The sequence below is a fragment of the Sesamum indicum genome, linkage group LG1, assembly GCF_026168435.1.
Source record: "Sesamum indicum cultivar Baizhima isolate 11 linkage group LG1, ASM2616843v1, whole genome shotgun sequence".
Lineage (NCBI taxonomy): Eukaryota > Viridiplantae > Streptophyta > Magnoliopsida > Lamiales > Pedaliaceae > Sesamum > Sesamum indicum.
In genome coordinates, this window is record NC_142657.1 from 108,427 (window position 1) to 128,875 (window position 20,449).

Genomic DNA, 20,449 nt, shown 5'->3' on the forward strand with positions numbered 1-20,449 from the left:
TGAGTGTATATATATACATATATATATATATGATATGATAATACATATTTTTTATTTAAGTGTGGACGAATTTGACATAACTTATATTTTTATGTTTGCCAATTATATTTTTTTATATAATAGTAGATTATAAATTTATGTGTACAAACAAATAATTTTGAAATTAGTGTTTATAATATAGATGGGATTTAAATAAATTATAATAAAGATTTTTATTTATAAACTAATTAACATTGCAACTACTCAAGGAAGCACTTCTTCCATATTTGAAAACTTGAAAAAGCATCTCTTTATTTTGTAACAAGAAGAAGCTATCGGCAGGACAATTTTTCATTAATTTCTTATTTTCCTATTAATTTGGTTTAACAGCATCTGTAATGTTAATTTTGTTTTTACAATTTGTAATATAAATTTGGTCTGTATAGCAGCAGATTCCCTCAAAAACTCTGTTCAAAGTGAAAAACTTGAAAAGGGTTGAATACAAGGTAATCATAATAGACGCATAGTGTGAAAACTTGAAAGTGAATTAAAAAAACTCCATGTGCTTATTCATTCCATTGGCTGATTCTGTCAAGCTTTATGTTTACTATTGAGACAGCTAATATGAATATGTTTTCAGTGAACAAAGGGGTCACATTCCTCATATTTTGTTTGTCTATCTTGGGTTGGCAGCAAAAGGAAGATACCTAATATGCTTTGGCAAGTAAAATCTAAATTTTATTCTCGTTGTTTTTGTCTCCATTATTATTGTTATTGGTTTTGGTAACCCATTCTATGTTGTCTGAAGATTAGAACTAGTTCACAGAAGAAGATCTTTTGTTGAATTTGTATCTTTACTTGCGCAGGGAGTTTTTGGCTATTCTATAAGTTGATAAATTCCATCCTACAATACATAACTGCCCAAAAGAGATAGATAATCCTACTGTTCTTACTATGTAGACACGTTATGTGCTGTTGCTATGTTCGTTTAAAGAGCATCTGCAGCAGCATGCGTGTGTTCATGCAAGGGAAGCTGTTATGGCTTGCTCGGCGATTGAGCAATCCTTACAAAGCTTAACAGGTGATGTTTCATTATTTTATTCATCCTCAGCGACTTCCAACAAGATAGATGCCTTGTTCTCAAGGAAATTTGCTGGCTTCATGTTGGTTAATTTTTATAGCACAGATTCAACATGCTATTGAAAGGTTGAAGATTAGGTTGAATTTCCATGTCATCGTTTGATGATCACATGCATTGTTCGAATGTGTAAAGCACAACTACCTCATCTTAATAGGAGTCCAGACTCCAGATAAGCACCTTGCTTTCAGCGCTCTTAATTTGCAAATGCAATTGAATTGAATGAGACAATTATGCACTCTCTATTTGTATGGGGAGGCACCATTTTCTGGCTCTATTAAATGCTTCTTACTTAACTCCTAGTCAAGGATGCTGGTTGATGTGATTATTTTCTGTATTCAACAAGTACCTCAATCTCATTACCTTTAAGACGGTTAGAGGGATTTGATGGTGGAAACTGTTAATGATTCCTATATCGATGTTGGAAAAACTGGCTCCTATTCAAGAAAACAAAACTTAAACTTTCATTAAGAAAACCAATCTAAGATGTGCATGACTGCTTTACTATGGTACAGATGTGTAGCTACCAGAATGGCTTAGTAAGCATTATAGATTGCTTGAGAAAAACTAATTATTATTGTGCCATAAGTTAGAAACTATTATTTATTTCATAAAACTCTTCCTCCATGTTTCAGAGAGACACTTCGTTGACTAACTTTTTTGCGTGAAAAATATTTCTAATATTTTGTCATTTGTATCGAGGCACCAACTAAATTTGAACAGTCAAACAATATGAAGCTGAAGTTTCCTTTGATATGATTGTTGAGCAGGAGTTTCACCAGGAGAAGGGACAGGTGCCACAACGTCCGATGATGATGATGATGATGATGATGAGGAGGAGCTGGTAGATAGTGATAAAAACTTGTCTGGTAGAAGCTTGGATGGTCCCGACTCTATGGAATATGGTCCATTAGTCCCAACAGAGAGTGAAAGATCATTGATGGAGGGTGTAAGACGAGCTAAACCGTGAAATGAAAAATATATGGTACTCTTGACCTGTAATGGAACATCTTTGCTGAAACAGGGAACAAAATAACCAATTTTGATTTCTCCTCAGTGTTTCTTTGACCCACGAGCAACAGGGTTACAGGGAGGAAATTTTACGCAAGAGAAGGGCAGGGAAACGCCCTGGTGATACGACCTTGGTGTTAAAAGCATCGTGGCAGTCTGCATTCCAAGTGGCCATACCCCACTTAAGTAGTCGATGATTATATCATATTGTATCTTGAACGTGTTAATTGGGGGACATGAATCCTTTTGTGTAATCATAATTGGTGTTAATTCAGTTGCTTGTTGCGCAATGGTAATGGTTGTGTCTGGATTTCCAGGAGGAGGATAAGGCAAGACTGGTACAAGAAACAGGATTACAACTAAAGCAGATAAATAACTGGTTCATTAATGAAAGGAACAGGAACTGGCACACCAATCTTTCCTCCTCTTCTACAGCCTTGAAAAGCAAACGTAAAAGGTAACGCATGGGGTTTCAAGGTTTCGCACCAATTATATTTTAGTACGCAGCTGAAAACAGCAGCACTAAAACTGTGTAAATGAAGTAGTTCTGAACTCAAAATAGCTACTGCTCTGCTACATGATTCCTTGCTCGAGTTCAACAATGATTGCTCTCAAAAAGAGAAGAAAATGGGGGAGGAAGGATTAGGTTAATCTCCAAATAAGACTGCCTGCACTTCAACTTTGTATATATTGTAGAATGTAGATACTATATACAAATGTCACCAGCTTGATTGAATATGCATTATACAGGCATCCGACTTGTGTGTGTCAATAGTGAGATAGGTTTGATTTTAGAAAATCGGCAATGCAACTATATCTTACACAAATACATGCTCAAGAATGATTACTCTCAAAAAGAGAAGAAAATGGGGGAGGAAGGATTAGTTAGTGCCCTTGATGAATTCTTTTGGGATAAACCCACACAAAATACATGCTCAACATCGCTTAATAATAAACAAATAAGATAAACAGATTAATAAGTGGAACGTGGAAGCAGGATTTCTTGGGCCACCCGTGAGTGGATCGGGATTGCACTTAATCGTGTTACTAGAGTCTCTTGCTTTGTTTAGCACTTCATTTGCAACTTTTGGTGTGTTTATAGACGGATAAATACGTAGAATAACAGAATGGAGGTGCAAACTTTCTAGATATAAAGCTCCACTCTTGTTTGAGCTCTTTCTTTCAATTCAGATTCTGCAGCAACAGTTTTTTCTTGCATGTGTTCTCTAAGTTAATTCAACAAATTTTGAAGCAATCCAGTCGGAAATATTTACTTGGGATCCAGTAAAAGAGACATAAGGATGTGGAAATCAATTTTATACAACCAATAACACACCCTCTTCTATCCATCTCCTTGTAATTAGACACTAGATTCAAACCAAAATCCCCACACATCCCATTGCAAGATAATCCTTCAGTATTTTCTTGGTGATATATCGAACACGACCAGTTCCATAATAGCATGTGCAATCATCTTCAGGACATCCATATGAACTGAGAGTTTAAGAATAATTTGCAAAACCAACAAAAAGGGAGAGCAGGTATCGCATGTAACTGGATGCTTGAGTTTCAAGGAGAGGTTGGGGACTGTAAAAACAAACCATGCAACTCTTGCAACAAAACCGCATGCTAAATTTGAGAAGTTTCAAAAGATGGCCAATACAGTATAAAATTGGTGGGGCACAAAAATTTAAGCCTTCATGGCAAGTTAATAGTAAAACTTCCAACAGAAATAAAAACTAATCCCATATCTCTGAATATATGAAGCATTTGAAATCACCTAGCTCACATCCCTGTAAAGGCCTTCTTCCCACGACCAGATGAACCAGCTGGTATCACCTTAAGAACATTAAACCTAACAGTTTTGGACAAGGGTCTGAAAGGAGATACAGAAAGGCATCGTCAATTGATCCCAGAATTTATTTAAAGCAGGCAACTAAAAAGTTTCAAACACTAACCTGCACTGGCCAATAATGACGTGGTCACCCTCTTTCACACGGAAGCAGGGAGATATGTGGGCTGGGATATTTGAATGCCTCTTTTCATATCTACAGAAAGACCACAAATCAATCAGATGAGCATATAACCAAAAAGAGAACCAGAAACAATTCACTAAAACAAAATATCATACCTTTGGTACTTCTTCACCCAGTGCAGGTAATTCCTCCGAACAATGATAGTTCTCACCATCTTAGCACTGTGGCAGGTTCCAGCAAGAATACGGCCTCTGATGGACACATCACCAGTGAAGGGGCATTTCTTGTCAATGTAAGTGCCTGCAAAAAGAGGAATTCATCAGCCAACAAAATTATAAGATTAAGATGATTGCAAAGATAACAAATATCATACAATAAATATGATACAAGTCTCAGATATCTTATTTTTTTCACTTAATCGAAGACATTGACTGCAGAAACAACATAGAAAATAGACCACACCGAGGAGCATCCACAAAACTAACGGTCAAGTGAGTAGAGATGATACTAACTATTCCTTAAGAGTAATTCTAACTTAAGAAAACCTTCAAGCATCAAATCAGAAACCATAAAATGTTTACTGAAACTCGAACAACTTGGCATCACAGGAACTTGGACAGGTATCATTTCACTAATTGGTGAAAATACATTAAAGAACGCCAATATACAAGGAAATAATAAGAAAGAACAGCGCAGATGTGGAAGGAAGAGCAAATATAATTAGCATAATTAGACCTTCAACAGCCTCCCGGGGTGTCTTAAACCCTAATCCGATGCTCTTCCAGTAGCGGTTGCCCCCCTTCCCTGGCGCCTTACCCTTCCCGGACTTCTTCGAGCTTCAAAATTGGAGCATTTCCCTCAGCACAGTCTTACATTCACAATTGTAATTCAAGGCAGACAAATTAAACAAACTTCTTACCAAAGGAAAACCTTGGGTTGCTTCAAGAACGCCTTCTCAGTCTGAAAATCAGTTGAAGTTGATTTATTAAAATCGTAGAGTGGCGTATATACATACACATATATACAGTATCTGCGTGAAAGAGACTGTTAAAGTGCGTGAAGAAAGAGTTTACCTGTTCCGCCATGGTGGTGAGCTCCGGCGTAGGTGTGGGAGCGTGAAATTGGAAGAAGCGGCGGGAGCGATAAAACCCTAGCGACAGACGGAACTCAAACTGAGATGGCGGTGGCTTTTATATCAAGGACTCCAAACTATATTGGCAATATAATGCCCTTTCCCTTTGGTTGTTTGGAGTTTGGACCCTGTTCTTTGGGTTAATCTTGCTAAGCCCCCTATGCTATACTCTTTTCAACAAATTGCTCCCTATAATACGAAATTTTCACTATTTAGGATGTGTTGAGAACTAACAACGTTTTAGGTGTTTCAAAACAAACACAAGTTTTAATATTTTAATTTATTAAGTACCGTACGAGCTCGTTTCGTTTACTTTTAGAAATGGGATTATGATGAGATAATCAATAATGAATAAAATATGATAAGGGAATTATAATTCTCAAATTATTTATTATTTTACCTTTTTTACGTCTATTAACAAAACCTGAAATAAAACTAATTTTATGTTTAATTATAATAGACATTTAGAACAAAATAAGTGAGATTTTTCAATAATCAAAATCACAATTACTCGCTAAACCAAAAATCATTGCAATATTCCACGTGACAACTTTGTCGACCATATGCTTAAACACATCGTATGCTTATTACAACAAGAATACATTATAGCTATAAGAGAATTACAAACTGATGTATATATTGGTAGTATTTATTTATTTATAAGAGTAAAAAAGTATATTTTTACATACAAGTCACGCAATAAATACATACACCCTACCACATTTTATAAAACTATCAATACCACTATAAATACCCCATATATTATTTTTTTGAAGGGGGAACAACGACTCGTTGATTTTGACCTCTCATACATACCAAAAACTCTTTTGTAAACCACGTGTTTTCACCTGGTGAGCAATTATGTCGTAGTTAAAATTTCTATACCATTTTTTTGTTAAAATCACAACCACATCATTGACGCTGTTTATGGAAAAATTTGTCTCGACACTAAGTATGCAAACTAGGTCTCGGGCTGGTGACGTCCACAATTTGGACGTGATCTGCGAAGCTCAAGTGAATGGGGCGGAACAAGACCCGTCTCGCGAACAGTCGCCACTCCAGGAGGTAACCCCCCTACCTCATGAACAAGTTCCCCTCAATGGAGAGATCACTTCACCACGTCAACCATCTCCGCCCGTGCCCCTCGGGAGAACACTCCTTTCGGAAGTTCCACCCCTAGAACTGATGATCCAATTGACACAAGAGTAAAAAAGTAAATTTTTATCTACAAGTCACACAATAAACACATACACCCTATCACACTCTATAAAACTCTCAATACCACTATAAATATCCCATATATTATTTTTTTAAAGGGCGATCAACGACTCATTGATTTTGGCTTTTTGTACATACCAAAAACTCTTTCGTAAATCATGTATTTTCACTTGGTGCGCAATTGTGTCGTAGGTAAAAATGCATTCAAGCTGGAACAACGTTAGAGTCCAAGAACCTCAAGCTTACATGATGTTCAGCCGTTATAAAAAATTTTCTCTCTCTACAATTTTCTCCCGCGGCCAAAGGAGATTTTGTCTTTCCCCTCACTGCGGCTTCGCCGCCGACAACCCAGCCGGTGTCACCACTTTCACCATTCCATGCTCTCAGGCTGACCCTGCTTCTCTTTCCCTCCTCCTCTCCACGCACCCCCTTCCCTCCTCCCGATCGTCTCCAATCCTCCCCTCGCCACCGCTTCCACCCTCCTTCCGACGCCGAAGGATCCTCACCTTACATGACCTGATTTCATGGAAGACATGTTAGAATATTTTATATTACAATCATTGTGGTCCATGTGACATAAAGTGTAAAGTGCACATTAAGGATATTTTATGGTGGTAATTGAAAGGTCTAACTTTGATGGTTAAGTTAGCATTGAATTGAATTACAACCAAGGGTCTAGATACCCTCTCCTCTACCTCATAAAGAATTGTAAAGGTTGGACTAATGGTTGTAAGTAAAAAGGTCTTACGTAATTCCATAGTCTAACATACACTTCTAACCATCGAGAAGAACTGAAAAAGGAGAGGCTAGAGGGGATAATCTACACTTAAAGAGTTCTCGGTAATCTGCAAGTAATTTCAAGTAATGAATGAAGGTAAGAGTTTATGTTTATGTGAAAATTATGATTTGTCAAGTTCTTGGACATTACAGAATTTATTTGATTTCCATGTACAGTAGTTAAATAGAAATTTCATGAAAAGTTTTACATGTGGTATCGGAGCCCGATTATTTAACAAGTCATAATGTTCCAACGAAAATTTTGATCCATCATAGTTTATGAATCGTATTCCGCTGTGATTAATCTTTTATGATTAATATTTAAGGTATTATTGATGCATATAGATTTCATGATTTGATACAGTCTATCATGAAATGCTTGCTTCTATTATCATATATATGTATGTGCCAAAAGGATTTGAATTAGTTGTTTTCCCATTATGTCAGGATTGTCATATTTGTTTTGGCATAATATTCTCTAATGTTTGATGAATGTTATGAATATCTGACATTTTAATGGATATTAATTTATGCACATACATGTGTTTGTCTTTTACATATAAAGTTTATATTTGTGATATGTTTACACAAATTGTACGGTTTGTATATATTCACGCACTAGCTTGTTAGTCATCAAAGTGGCCAAGCTTAAAGGTATATTAGATATGTAAGGTGTTTTAGTTTTATGTTTAATTTTTTAAAAGTAGCTTGTTAGTCACCAAAGTGACCTGGCAGAAATAATAATTAAAAATATAAACTAAACTTATTCGAATTATTCAGGATGACATTAAAGTTTTGATTGAACAATTGGGTTGTTTGATTATGCTGCTTGGAGGTCACCCAAAGGTGGATCATTGCAATATAATCAATGACATTATAGGGATTAATCAACAGACATGTTTTTTTATCCAAAAATAATATTCATGTTTATTTGATTATCCATAAAAGAAAATTATTCGGCATTATTATAGTTATTTGTGTATTAAGGAAAACCCAAAGGTTAACTTGAATATGCGCTTAAAGTTTTGGTGTATGATCGTCTGGATATAGTACAGTTAAACTCAATGCATTACAATATTGACATGTATTAATGTCTTGCAGCATCACTGAACATGTTCGCATCGAGTAACTCTATTATCAAGTTTAACGGGTTTAACTACGCTGAATGGTCTGAACAAATTCACTTTCAACTGGGTGTTATGAATTTGGATTTAGCGATAGTTATTGAAGGAAAGTCCAAAGCCATAGTGGATACCAGCACAGCAGCCGAAAAGTCATACTTTGAGGCTTGGGAAAAGTCTAATCAGCTGGGCTTAAACTTGATGAGGATGACCATAGCAGAATCAACGAAGCCATCGATGCCTAAGACTGACAATGCTAGGGAATTTTTGATGAAAATAAAGGAGTATTCCCAATCGGACATTACAGATAAGTCCATTGTTGGGAGCCTCATGAGTGAGCTGACCACGAAGAGGTTTAATTGGTCGTGCTTCATTCATGATCATGTGATTGAGATGTCAAATCTAGCAACAAAGTTGAAGGCTCTGGAGATGGATGTGAACGACTCGTTCCTAGTATAGTTTATTATCAATTCTTTCCCTACTGAGTTTAGCCAGTTCCAGATGAATTATAACACCATAAAAGAAAAATAGAACTTTCAAGAGCTTAAAGCCATGCTGGTTCAGGAGGAAGGGAGATTGAAGAAAATAAAGGAACACTCTGTCCACCTCACAGTTAATGATGGTGCTAGCAACAGTAAAGAAAAAACAAGAAAAAGGGGTAAGGGTAAAGGAAAGACCCCAATGAAGGTCAATGAGGGTCATGTCCATAAAGAGCAGAGATGTTACTTCTGCAGGAAACTTGGGCATGTAAAGAAAGAATGCCCAAAAAGAAAGGCTTGGTTCGAAATGAAAGGTATACATTATGTTTTTGTATGTTTCGAATCAAATCTTATTGAAGTTCCTTTTAATACCTGGTGGTTAGATTCTGGTGGTACTACTCATGTGTCTCATGTTACACAGGGATTCAGTTCAATCCAGCCCATAAACGGACCTGAACAATACTTGTTTATGGGAAATAGAATGAAGGCACGCATCGAGGGTATAGGGACGTACAGATTGATCTTGGACACTGGGTCATTTAGATCTAGAAAAGTGTCTCTATGTACCTGAATGCGCTAGAAATTTAGTTTCTATTTCAGTACTGGATAATAATGTGCACCAGTGTGGATGTATACTTTAAAGACTGCTGCATATTTTATATTACAATCACTGTGGTCCATGTGACATAAAGTGTAGAGTGTACATTAAGGATATTTTATAGTGGTAATTGAAAGGTCTAACTTTGATGATTAAGTTAGCATTGAATTGGATTACAACCAAGGGTCTAGATACCCTCTCCTCTACCTCATAAAGAATTGTAAAGGTTGGACTAATGGTTGTAAGTAAAAAGGTCTTATGTAATTCCATAGTCTAACATACACTTCTAACCATCAAGAAGAACTGAAAGGAGAGGCTAGAGGGGATAATCTTAAAGAGTTTTCGGTAATCTGCAAGTAATTTCAAGTAATGGATCAAGGTAAGAGTTTGTGTTTATGTTAAAATTATGATACATCAAGTTCTTGGACATTACAGAATTTATTTAATTTTCATGTACAGAAGTTAAATGGAAATTTTATGAAAAATTTTACAAGACCCTCTCCCTAATGAACCCCCAGACCCCAACCCACCACCATCTCCCAAAACACCTGCTGCTCCTCCAACAAGAATATCATATGCGAACATTGTGCAAAACTCATCCAATGCTCCTTTCGACCCTAGTAGAGCTGTGAAGAAATCTTTCCAAAAGAATCTCCTTATATTCGGTCATAAGAACTTAATACCTACAGGTTCACCTTATTACTTTTGCTTGAAATTGAGGGTACTCTGTTTTTCTGATAAAATGGTCTGTATCGTATCTGAGATGGCCTTTATTATATGGTGGTTTTGTGTTTTCAAGAACAATGCAAATGAATGTTGTTTGTGGTACCTTGCTAAATGGTTTTGTTATATAGCTCTGCTCCATATTTTTTGACTTTCTAGTGCACTTATTGATAATTCTCAGATAGAAGGTACAGTTTGCAGGAGCAGTTTTTATATGGCTTTTGTGGTTTCGTTAAATTTCTTTTTGCAGGTGCTGAGATGCATGCTCTTAGTGTTTATTTGACACAGTGGTAGAAACTTATTGATACGCCAAATTATCTATGCAATCTCAAACATGCCATTAGATTGGGTAAGACTTGTTTTAAGTGTAAGGAAATAGTTCTCCTTATTTATAGCTTTCTTAGAAATTTTAGAAAGTTCGTACTCCCCACTGTATTCTTAATTCTTTTGGATTTAATATAAAAGGGATGAGGACCCAAAAGAGCCCCACATCCAATAGGGTGGTTCTTTTAAAACAAAGAAAAAAAAAGCTCGAACAACCCTGAAGATTCGAACAAAGTATTGCAAGTAACAATATCATCGCTATGAGCCATATCATCATCAAACACCTTATTATAACCTCACCGCTCATCTGCAACACATGAATAAAAATACATCAATTAATGTCGTCAACAGAAGGCCATCAAACAAATGCCCATACATCCAAATCACGGCTTCAACCTGAAATTGCATCCCATTATACAAAGATTATTTTGGTCACATTATTAGAATCATCACTTGATATTTTCCTCCTAATATTATATATATATATATATATATATGGTAGTGGGTTTTAAATTAGTACAATAATGATGCAAATTAAATGCAAGAAACATATGATGAATATACTGTGATTTTGTTGAAATGCATTTGCAAGTAGCTTTGAGGCCTTTGGCATGAATATGGGTCCTTATATTATTATTTGTCTCATTGGCAGATCATGTGCTTGGAGAGAAGGGACGCTCTGAATAGTGACAGGTTAGCAAATGCTTTATATGAGTTGGAATTCGCAGTGTGCAGCTGTTTGCCAACAGAAGCTCAATGGCAGCGAGATTGCAAAATTCAGGCATGCTATAACAAATAACTTTTACTACCAAATGTACTATGATGATCTTCCCTTCCCTTGTGGGAATTCATTGGAAAAGTTGAAGAAGGAAACTGGACTGATGAATCATGATGGTATGAGGCCAAGTATTTCATCCGCATCCCATATTTTATTCAATATTTGACTTGGTGCATAGATAATTGACAAATACTAACCATGATTGTGATGAATGAGTGTGTGCAGTATACACACATACCGTGTTTGATTCCCAGTGAACCAAGCTAATAAATTAAGAATTGAGAAAGTCAAGGAAGGTGATGAAAGAATTAAAAAAGCAACTATATATGACTCTCTGTAACTCCTATATCATATATCACTAATATCTTTAGCTGCTGCCGAGTCATTCAGACTCATCTATATCTCACCAATGGACATTTTGGTCATCTCAGACTCAGAGCATCTCTTCCACCAAAAGGTTTTCGCTGCAGCAACCGGCATGAATACATGTGGATATCCCCTTGAGCTTACTCCCTCTGTACCATTAGGAACAAAACTTACTTTAGGGTTGCCAAACAAGATGCCATAGTAATAAAAATATCTCGACATAATCTTTATATAGCCACCTTCAAACTGCAAAGGCCTGGTTATGACAAAAGGCAATTGATTCCAAAACCAAACAGTTTTTCAAGCTTGTCATATAAACTGAAGAAAGAATAATAACAAATAAATGTCATACCCTCTGACGTTTTGAACTTGGTGGTGAGTCGGGTCCTCGCCGATGATGAGGAGAAGCAATCCGATCTGGATTGCCATCAACCTGCACATGTGCCACAATCCCAGTAAATCTATTAGATGCATTATGATAATAAATTCACATGCACAAGCTCACTATTTTCAATAATGTTGATTGTGCACATGATCTCACCAAAGAAATAGGAAAAGGAAGAAAGATTCCCACTATTATCTATCTAGGTTGAGCCAGAATGATCTCCAATTTAATCCTTTTAAAATCATATGAATTGGATACGTCACATCACCTGCGTTTCATCAGAGATTGCTCCTTCAGTAGATGGCAAGTTTGACTCAGCTTGACTGCTCTCAGAGAGTATGGGCATTATCTGACGCAGTATGTTAGATAAAAGTATCCCGTCACCACTCACTATTGATGCTGACTCCTGAGAACTACTAATATCTTGAGCCGCTCCAGAATGGCCAGGAAAAGAACCTGAACCTTGGGGGTACGCATCATCACTGAGGATATGCTCCCCTGGGAATATTGTACTTAGCAGCTGCTCAAGTCCTCCTCTGATCCGGCCAGAGAATCCTTGATCATTAAGTGCTTCAGAAGGTACATTATTGTTGCCTGAAAAAGATGCATGAACGATTAGCCTATCATGATTTATAAATTTAGCAAAAGAGCTTTCAGTCTTTCTCACAATCCCACTCTGTAAAATGGTTAGTACATGCATGCAAAGCACAGATATATAATATCCTCAGAAGCATATACACAAATGCATAACCCTGTTTGACTTTATTCTCTTTTTCCATGATTACACAGAAAATATCATGCTAATGACTCAATTATAACTAGCGCCAGTAATTTAGATTCCCATTTATGTTAATGTTTCAAGTTCTTTATTGTATTGAATTTGTACCATGTACTTGATTTTGTGATAATGTCAGCTAATGCTGAGGTAACTTTTTATCTACAGATGATCGACCCAAACGTATGTAACTACATAGATTCATATTGCAGAGAATACCCTAATAAAATATCACCATCTTATTCACCATGAATATTCAAAATACATATATATTCTGACCTAATCAAACTTAACAAGCAAGTCCGAATAGTTGCAGGTTTACCATTCCCTCCAGATAAGTTTTGCTGTTCAGCTGCAGAATCAGGAATAGGTTGTTCAGTGCGGTCCGATGCCTGCGATGCTCTTGTACCACTAGAATTTCCTGAAGATACATGTTGAACTCTTGCCAAAACTGGATATAAGATACCTATTGAACCACGAGATGAATCTGAACCACGACCAACAGAAGTGGGGACTGCAGCAACTACAGTTCTAATAGGAATTGCTCTCAATTGTGGTTCCCTGTTGTGTACATTTCGATCAAGCGGTGCAGCATCTTGTTGACCTGAATTTACACTATTGGCAGATATTGGAGCAACTTGCCCCTGAGGTTGTGAACTAGTTGGCTCTCTTCGAGGAAATAATGATCCTGGTTACAAAAGAAATAATAAGTAAAGCATTAAGTTTCAACATATGTGAAACCTGCATAATGTTATTAGGAAGAAAAGGGCATGGTTTCTCTGAGTTGATTGGAGGAATTCAGGCGTCTCCAGAGTAGAGCACCTGCTCGTATTCTGATGTCAATATTTCTTGGGAGAAACCCTGTACCAGCAGAACCTCCAGCTAAACCAGAGCCATGCTGAACAGTGCCAACAGGAACTGAACCAAAAGTTGCTCCTGGTTGGAAAGGCAGCGGCTGCAGATGGTATATAAAACAGAAAATAAGCTAGCACATCTGAGTTCCACATTGCAAGAGAGGAAACTCATTTAGCAAAAAACCACCTGAACCATGATAGGATTAGGCCCTGTTGAGGATACAAAGACAGAGGGCCCTGCATTCACCAGCGCATCAGCCTAAGGAACATGAGCATCAAGGAAAAAATTACCACAACCGGTTAGAGGAAAGTGTCAAAAGCAATCTTTTAAAGAAACTTCTTTCCTAAACTGCAATCAGGAAATATGAAACACAAAACAGGAAGTAAACGAATGTACCGGTGCTCGACCCATTCTCAGAGTCATTATTGTCCTACCAAGCTCAAGCAGCAATGCACCTAAATTTTGAAAAAGAGCTCCTGATCTTATAGCATTTGATTGAATTCTTGACCGCTCCAACGGATCCATCACACTTGAATGAGATTCCAGCTGTCCTGAAAGTTGCTGCGGTACAAAAACAGAGTTATAGTACCAGAAGCCTTCTAATAGCAATAGTTCGAGTTTCAACTCTTTCATGGTAACGGAAACTTGATTTCCATCCTATGCAGCAGCGTCATAAGGGCTTTCATCTCCTACAATATTCAGGGAGACTGGAGACCTAGACTTCTCATGGCTACGAGAGCACTTGCAAACAAGATGCAATGATCTAGCGACTCATTTGTTGCCATTGAACAAGGAGTGTTCATTTCAGGAAAACAAACCTTAAAGCCAAAACCACCCACCTGCATTCAAGCCTAGTCCTACATAACCACATTCACAAGTAAAAGTTTTCCAATAAGCCAAATGGTTTCCAAGTTCTCCTGCTGGCCCATACGCATACCTTTTAGAAGAGGGTGAAAGAAAAATATAAAGAAGGCAGCACCGCAAGCTTTAGAGCTCAAACGATGGTAGTAGAATAAGTACATCTTCAGAACCGAGGAAACAAAATCCCTTTTCCAATTTCTTAATACCATTGTTTAAGGTTTGCAAACACTACTAAGTCGAAGAAATTCCAAATCAGTACAAAAGGAAATAAATAGAACAAGAGTCTAGATTCCATGCAGAAGATCACTTGATGTTTGCCTCAACCAATCTTGTTTTAAATAATGTAAAACTATAAACTGGAAATATAGAAACATCAACATCATTTATCTGCTGATCCTGTTTCTGCTCCCAAGAAATGAACGAAACACTAGCACTAAATAGATCAGCTGACAAGATTACACCACATAATCAGAGGTTACAGTTTCAATGAGAATCCGGTTGATACCAACACTGCTGCATTGTCTTTACCACAGTCATACAACTTTTTTCATCTAGAAAGCTCTCGTCTTTTGTCCAAGCAAAAATTAACAAACAACTTTCATTTATTCCTCTCAGTAGCAGTTAGATGGTTTGATCACATACCAGTAAGCACTCAGTAGCTTGCTCCAGAAGCAGTTGTCTGGTGGTTGTTATCACCTCTGCCAAGGACTCAGGTGTCAGAAGTCCTCTGGGGTCACTAGAATGAGCAGCAGCTTCTAAGTCATGCCCATCACTCTCAAAAGAACCAGCATTTCGAGCGATTGCACTCTGCCCTCCATCTGGGCATCCAAAAGTCATAAACTTAAGCCAAAAGGCTTGTAGACTATAATAGAGGAAGATAAATCTAAATAGAAGAGAAAGCTCCTAACCGTTGGCAAGAAATTCTTGTCTCAAGTGACTCAAGTACTGTAACAAAGTAGTCAATGAATCGGGTATAATCTGGTGTAAAATTATGAATATGGAGAAACCTCAGTCAACAAAGATGATCAAAACTGGGATTAGAACACTTCCACACTATTTTGTAGAGAATACTCAAATTTCGGTACTAGTTTTTCCAACATAAAAATTTTATATTGAATGCACAGAAAAAATAACTCCAAGGCTACCGGTGACTGCAGAGCTTCCACAGGAACTGCTACTGAAGCTGCTTGGTCAGATTGCAGTCTGCTTAAATTTCTGGTACTACTGACGCCAGGTGCTGTTGACAGATGTTCCAGCAGAGGTTGCTGGCCAATAAAAACCATAACAGCATTGATTGATCCTCTTGCAGAGGTAGGAAATTAAGTTGTCTACTGAGAGGAAGTGCCAAATGAGCATGGCCTTGTATCAAACCTTAAAAGCACTTACATTAAGATCAATCGCTCCACTGCCACTTCCATATCTTGTAACTCCGAAAGAATTAAGTACAGCGGAAACAATCTGCAAGATACAGAACCACAACATAAATTTGTCCAGTTGAGCTCATATGATCTTGTGGAAAGTCGTATGGTTACCCGATTTAGATCAGGAAAAGCTCCATCACCCTGCTCCGATATATTGAAGGTTCCAACCACCATACCGGGACCTACACGATTGCCCAGATTGAGCCCAGTACTTGATGCTGGATCAGTTGCTGTAGATACAAGGAGCCTCGTATTCAGATTACTGGTTGCTCAACCTTGAAATATGGCACATCAATGCTGATAAAACAAACTAAAGGAAGTGTTCAGTGTTCACAAAGTCAAACACTGTCTCGGCAGTCCGTGGACAATCTTAAATCTGTTAATGTGGTGAAAAACACTCATTTAGTTATGGATTTACTTTCCAAACTAAGACACATGCATAACATCACGGAGCGACCATAGTCAAAGTATCAGGTATGGGATCGGAATGGTTTCAATCATTTACAGGTTAGTCATTTCTTTTGATGAATTAATAATTGTGTTATGTACTTTAACTTTACTAAAGATGGTGTTTGATGCAACATTGATCTGATTATTGATTATCAATGAAAAGGTAAGATGCATGTTTAGCAAAGGTTATTCACTAATATAATCAACAAAATTTCTGATTACCTGGGTTATCTAAGCATGTGAGGAGGGACTTTTTCTAGATTATGCCATAGCAAATGCATAGTTTAACTATAACCTATTTAGTGACATATTTGGCACATATTATCACAATTGAGAATTTTTACTCTAATGGCCTTGCCAAACAATTTAATTATAAATCTGAAATTAGTTACAGCACATTCAGAAGCTCCTTCCAACCAAAAGCATCATATGTATTTTATTTTCAAAATAAGAGAAGTTTACAGGGATAACAAACACAGTAGCTCTGTTTTTACATATTTTAGATGAGAAGTATAAAGATCCAAAAATGAAAGACGAAAAAGATTCTCTATTGCTGGGCTAAGGGATGCAATTTGTCTCCTGCGTACATCTAGTAGAAGTTAAAAACTTCAGAATCAAAACCATAATTCAAAAAGATAATCCCAAACTGAACCAAACCTGCATGATCAGACAGCTCTGACGATAAAGCAACCGGTTGTCTCACGACAAGGTGTAGCGTATGACCATCTTCCACATCTATAAATATATGAATTAAAGAACTCAAGCAAAACAATAAATGGAAGAATCAAGAATTCTTTTAACATGATTATCTATCCTCTGGAACTAACCCTTATTTTCTTGTAAAAATATACTACATGTACCTGACTGGCATAAACAGATAGACATTCTTATGGGAGTTAGGTACAGTTCTTCATTGTACAGGAGCAAGTCAGTAAATTAACCATAATACAGTAGCAAGTCAGTAAGTTAACCTTGAAGTTGAACTTTCTCAAGTAAATGAGCAAATGTTCAAAAGAAAACTTCCAGATTCCAATATGCCACCCGAAAAGAAAAAATGAAAGAAATGAAGAATAGGAAGAGTCAAAAGAATTGTGGTAACCCTTTTCTATGACTTCAAAGCAAACAATGCAGAGTATAGGTGAACAAACATTTGAGGAAATACATATAAGGCATAAAGAATAAAAGGATACGATAAGCTGAGAGAAGCTGGTCGTCCTTCAAAACTTTACCACGGCATATAAGGCGTTGTTGCTCAGAGAGGACACCAGTTACAGATGCAATCTGTTCCTTCAATTCAGGAACAGGCACCTGCATTAGCAAACTGAGAAACTGAGAAAGTTGAAAATAAGTGGCAATTTCAAAAGTTCCAGCCAGTGTAAACATGCTTTAGTAAAATTCTGTTCCTTCAATTCAGGAACAGGCACCTGCATTCGAACTAAGAAACTGAAAAAGTTGACACTAAGAAAGGAAATCTCAAAATTTCCAGCCAGTGGCAACGTGTTTTATGGTGCTACGAAGACATGGATGTGCATGAGGCTGGGAAAATGCCAGCCACTTTTTCTGGAAAAAGTAAAATGTACCACCAAAATTACAGCTTCCAAATAAATAGAAAAATGCAACCTGCACATCCTCTCCCATTACTGTTTCCTTCTCTCCGCTCATAAACAGCCTTTTCGGCAACAAAGTTTTCAGCTAATGACCACCTACACCAGTTGCAATACTTGTCTCCAATTTGAAAATAGCATTACTCCTACCCTTAAGCCCGAAATCCATCATATGCCCCACTTTTACATCAATCAACCCCTCACATTCATCAGCACACAGTAAATGACCTTAATAACCAATCAAATTACAAAATGGAAACATAATGTAATAGAGTGAAAGTCTTCAAGTTACATGTTCTTATCGATTAGCTTGGGAGTTAACTGAACATTATAGACAAAGATTAAAATCCTTCATTTAAGAGAGTGAAGTTGATGTGTGACTCATGTCTTCCATAACTCTGTCATCATAACTAGGCATTAAGGTAGGTAGCTCAAGCATCAAAACAAGGTTCTTAATAAAAACCGCTCAGGTTAACCTAATATGTCACAGAATAATCAGCAGTTAGCAATTCGGAGTAGTACAAAGTCAGAAGACAGTGTATCTTACGCATTTATCCACTCGCAATGTGAAAGTTTGAGAATCCAATGTCTTGATCTTTATCTCAACAGTAGTTTCAGAACATTCAGCTGTGTCATTTGCAGGAACCTTTATGCGCTCACCACCATTACTTCCCATCTTATTCAAGAGTGTCGAAGCCTGAAACTAATGATGGTTACAATCATTGAAAAGGAAAGGCTTACAGACACCTTCTGGTAAAGGTAATTTAGGTAAACATAAGAGCATGTCAACATTTATATATATAGAGAGAGAGAGCAGCAGCAGCAAGGGGTAGAAGACAAAACTAAGTGTTGTATAGAAAAATTCAGAACATATTCATAAGGAACTCCAGTACTCCCAAAATAAGTAATTCAAAATATGGCAGATCGATTTAGCACATGACTTTTACACTTGAGGGAGATTAAATAAGTTGGCAACCGAGATAAGGATGGTTGTTCTGGGCCAAGAGGAAGTAAAACAGGATGTTTCTGTAGGTCCTATTAAAAACAATTAGTAATTGAAATTCACGAGATAGTACTCAAAGAGGATCAGACAGGAGGGGACTGAAGGAAATACGTTTTTTTATGTTTCTCTTTTTCACTTAACTTTCATCTTCATTTTTACCAGTAACCACAATAACAAAAGTGACAGACCGCAATAAGGTATTTACCTATTACCTAAGGGTAAATATCTCCACTGTGACATATATGGGAAATCAACATACGTCTCCAGAAGGCATTTGAGTGAACTGATGCAGTTGAGTGTCAGTCAATCCTTTCCAACAAATGATCTCAATTCATATCCAACCTCACTGCGATTCAAGATTCAATGTAGCGGCTCTAGGATTCTGCTCAATCAACGTAAACTCCTTTGCACCAACAATATACAGCAACCATCACCATCCTATAGATACAAGAACGATGGGACCTGATCACCAACAAAAACCTAAACAAGTTTCAAGAGATCAGGCAGTACTATTTTTCCACCAATACTAGATTATAATAAATGGTTATAAAAAAATTTCCATTGGCTAGAAAATGCTAGATCAGTAAAATCATTGCGCATGACCCATAAGACTAGGATCTCAGACTGATGTCTCCGAAAATTTCCAGCTAGTCTAGAAAACATAAGAAAAAGGAGAAATACCTATAGAAAAACTACCAAAACAAATAATCTAGAATCCCCAATGTATCTGATCCTCTTCTCACGATAAAAAAAAAAAAAAAAAGAATTACTGATGTATCTTAATTTATAACATGCCCAGCAATTGACACCAAGACAATATCTCTGGACCAGTAGCATGGCTGTCAAAAATAAAAAATTGGAATCGCAGATCTTCGGTGGTCATAATGAAGAAAAGGCCGAGGCCCTTGATAGCAACAACTGGAGCTTCAACTTAAAGCAAATTCAAAAGAAAAATAAAAATAAGAAAGGCGCCAAATCCTTAGTTTAAGTCCCAAAAACACAGAATTAAGATTAGAAAATTGAAAGAAGCACGAGGAAAAGGAAAAAACAGAAGGAGAGGCATGGGTATTAATACCAAAATGTTAGAGGCAGAGAAGTAAGAGGGCAGGCAGAAGTAAGTGAAAATCCAATCTTGAGGATGTGGGTAAAACAAGAAAGCAAGAGGGAGGGAATAACAGGTGAATCTAAAACAAAAACAGAGATGAATGGAAAGAGACCTGAAAAGGGTTGGATGGAGAGGGAGAGGGTTTCTTGATTGAGAAAAAGGAGGAAGTAAGGAAAAGGGGAGGAGAGTAGTAGTAAGTAAACTGACTGGCCAGAAGGAAATTGGATGAAAAGGATAAACATTTTGTTACTGATGTGTGTGCGCGCGCGCGCGCGCGATTGGGTGAGAATCACTACTAATTACTACTAGTACACAATAAATATAGTGTTTTTTTTCTTTTTCTTATTAATAATGATAATAACGTCTGATT

The 20,449-nt window shown here is 37.0% G+C and overlaps 2 protein-coding genes and 1 long non-coding RNA gene across 15 annotated transcripts; 1 reads left to right on the forward strand and 2 right to left on the reverse strand.

The window, feature by feature from the left end:
• The first annotated feature begins 655 nt into the window (after positions 1-655).
• Positions 656-2,402, forward strand: LOC148789293 (uncharacterized). The gene is made up of 2 exons (XR_016067439.1): positions 656-1,060; positions 1,888-2,402. It is a non-coding gene; the product is annotated as an uncharacterized LOC148789293 (long non-coding RNA).
• A 1,337-nt stretch (positions 2,403-3,739) lies between these two features.
• Positions 3,740-5,335, reverse strand: LOC105160985 (small ribosomal subunit protein uS17). The gene is made up of 6 exons (XM_011078908.3): positions 5,178-5,335; positions 5,024-5,064; positions 4,840-4,940; positions 4,260-4,404; positions 4,087-4,176; positions 3,740-4,004 (listed from the first exon to the last, which is right to left on the reverse strand). The coding sequence occupies exons 1-6, from the start codon at positions 5,187-5,189 to the stop codon at positions 3,914-3,916; spliced, it is 480 nt and encodes a 159-aa protein (XP_011077210.1). The 5' UTR covers positions 5,190-5,335; the 3' UTR covers positions 3,740-3,913.
• A 6,038-nt stretch (positions 5,336-11,373) lies between these two features.
• Positions 11,374-20,340, reverse strand: LOC105161843 (ubiquitin-like domain-containing protein CIP73). Of its 13 annotated transcripts, none has more exons than XM_020694387.2 (17): positions 20,192-20,340; positions 19,180-19,454; positions 18,519-18,668; positions 17,558-17,675; positions 17,025-17,102; positions 16,029-16,147; positions 15,883-15,954; positions 15,642-15,761; positions 15,405-15,474; positions 15,139-15,314; positions 14,032-14,196; positions 13,822-13,893; positions 13,603-13,735; positions 13,103-13,468; positions 12,274-12,599; positions 11,973-12,053; positions 11,374-11,769 (listed from the first exon to the last, which is right to left on the reverse strand). In XM_020694387.2, the coding sequence occupies exons 3-17, from the start codon at positions 18,645-18,647 to the stop codon at positions 11,761-11,763; spliced, it is 2,034 nt and encodes a 677-aa protein (XP_020550046.1). In that variant the 5' UTR covers positions 18,648-18,668; positions 19,180-19,454; positions 20,192-20,340; the 3' UTR covers positions 11,374-11,760. The 13 variants fall into 13 exon arrangements, with proteins under 13 accessions (XP_020550046.1, XP_020550040.1, XP_020550034.1 ...); XM_020694381.2 differs by having other exon boundaries at positions 19,180-19,412; positions 20,050-20,339; XM_020694375.2 differs by having other exon boundaries at positions 19,180-19,436; positions 20,050-20,339.
• Positions 20,341-20,449: the final 109 nt, after the last annotated feature.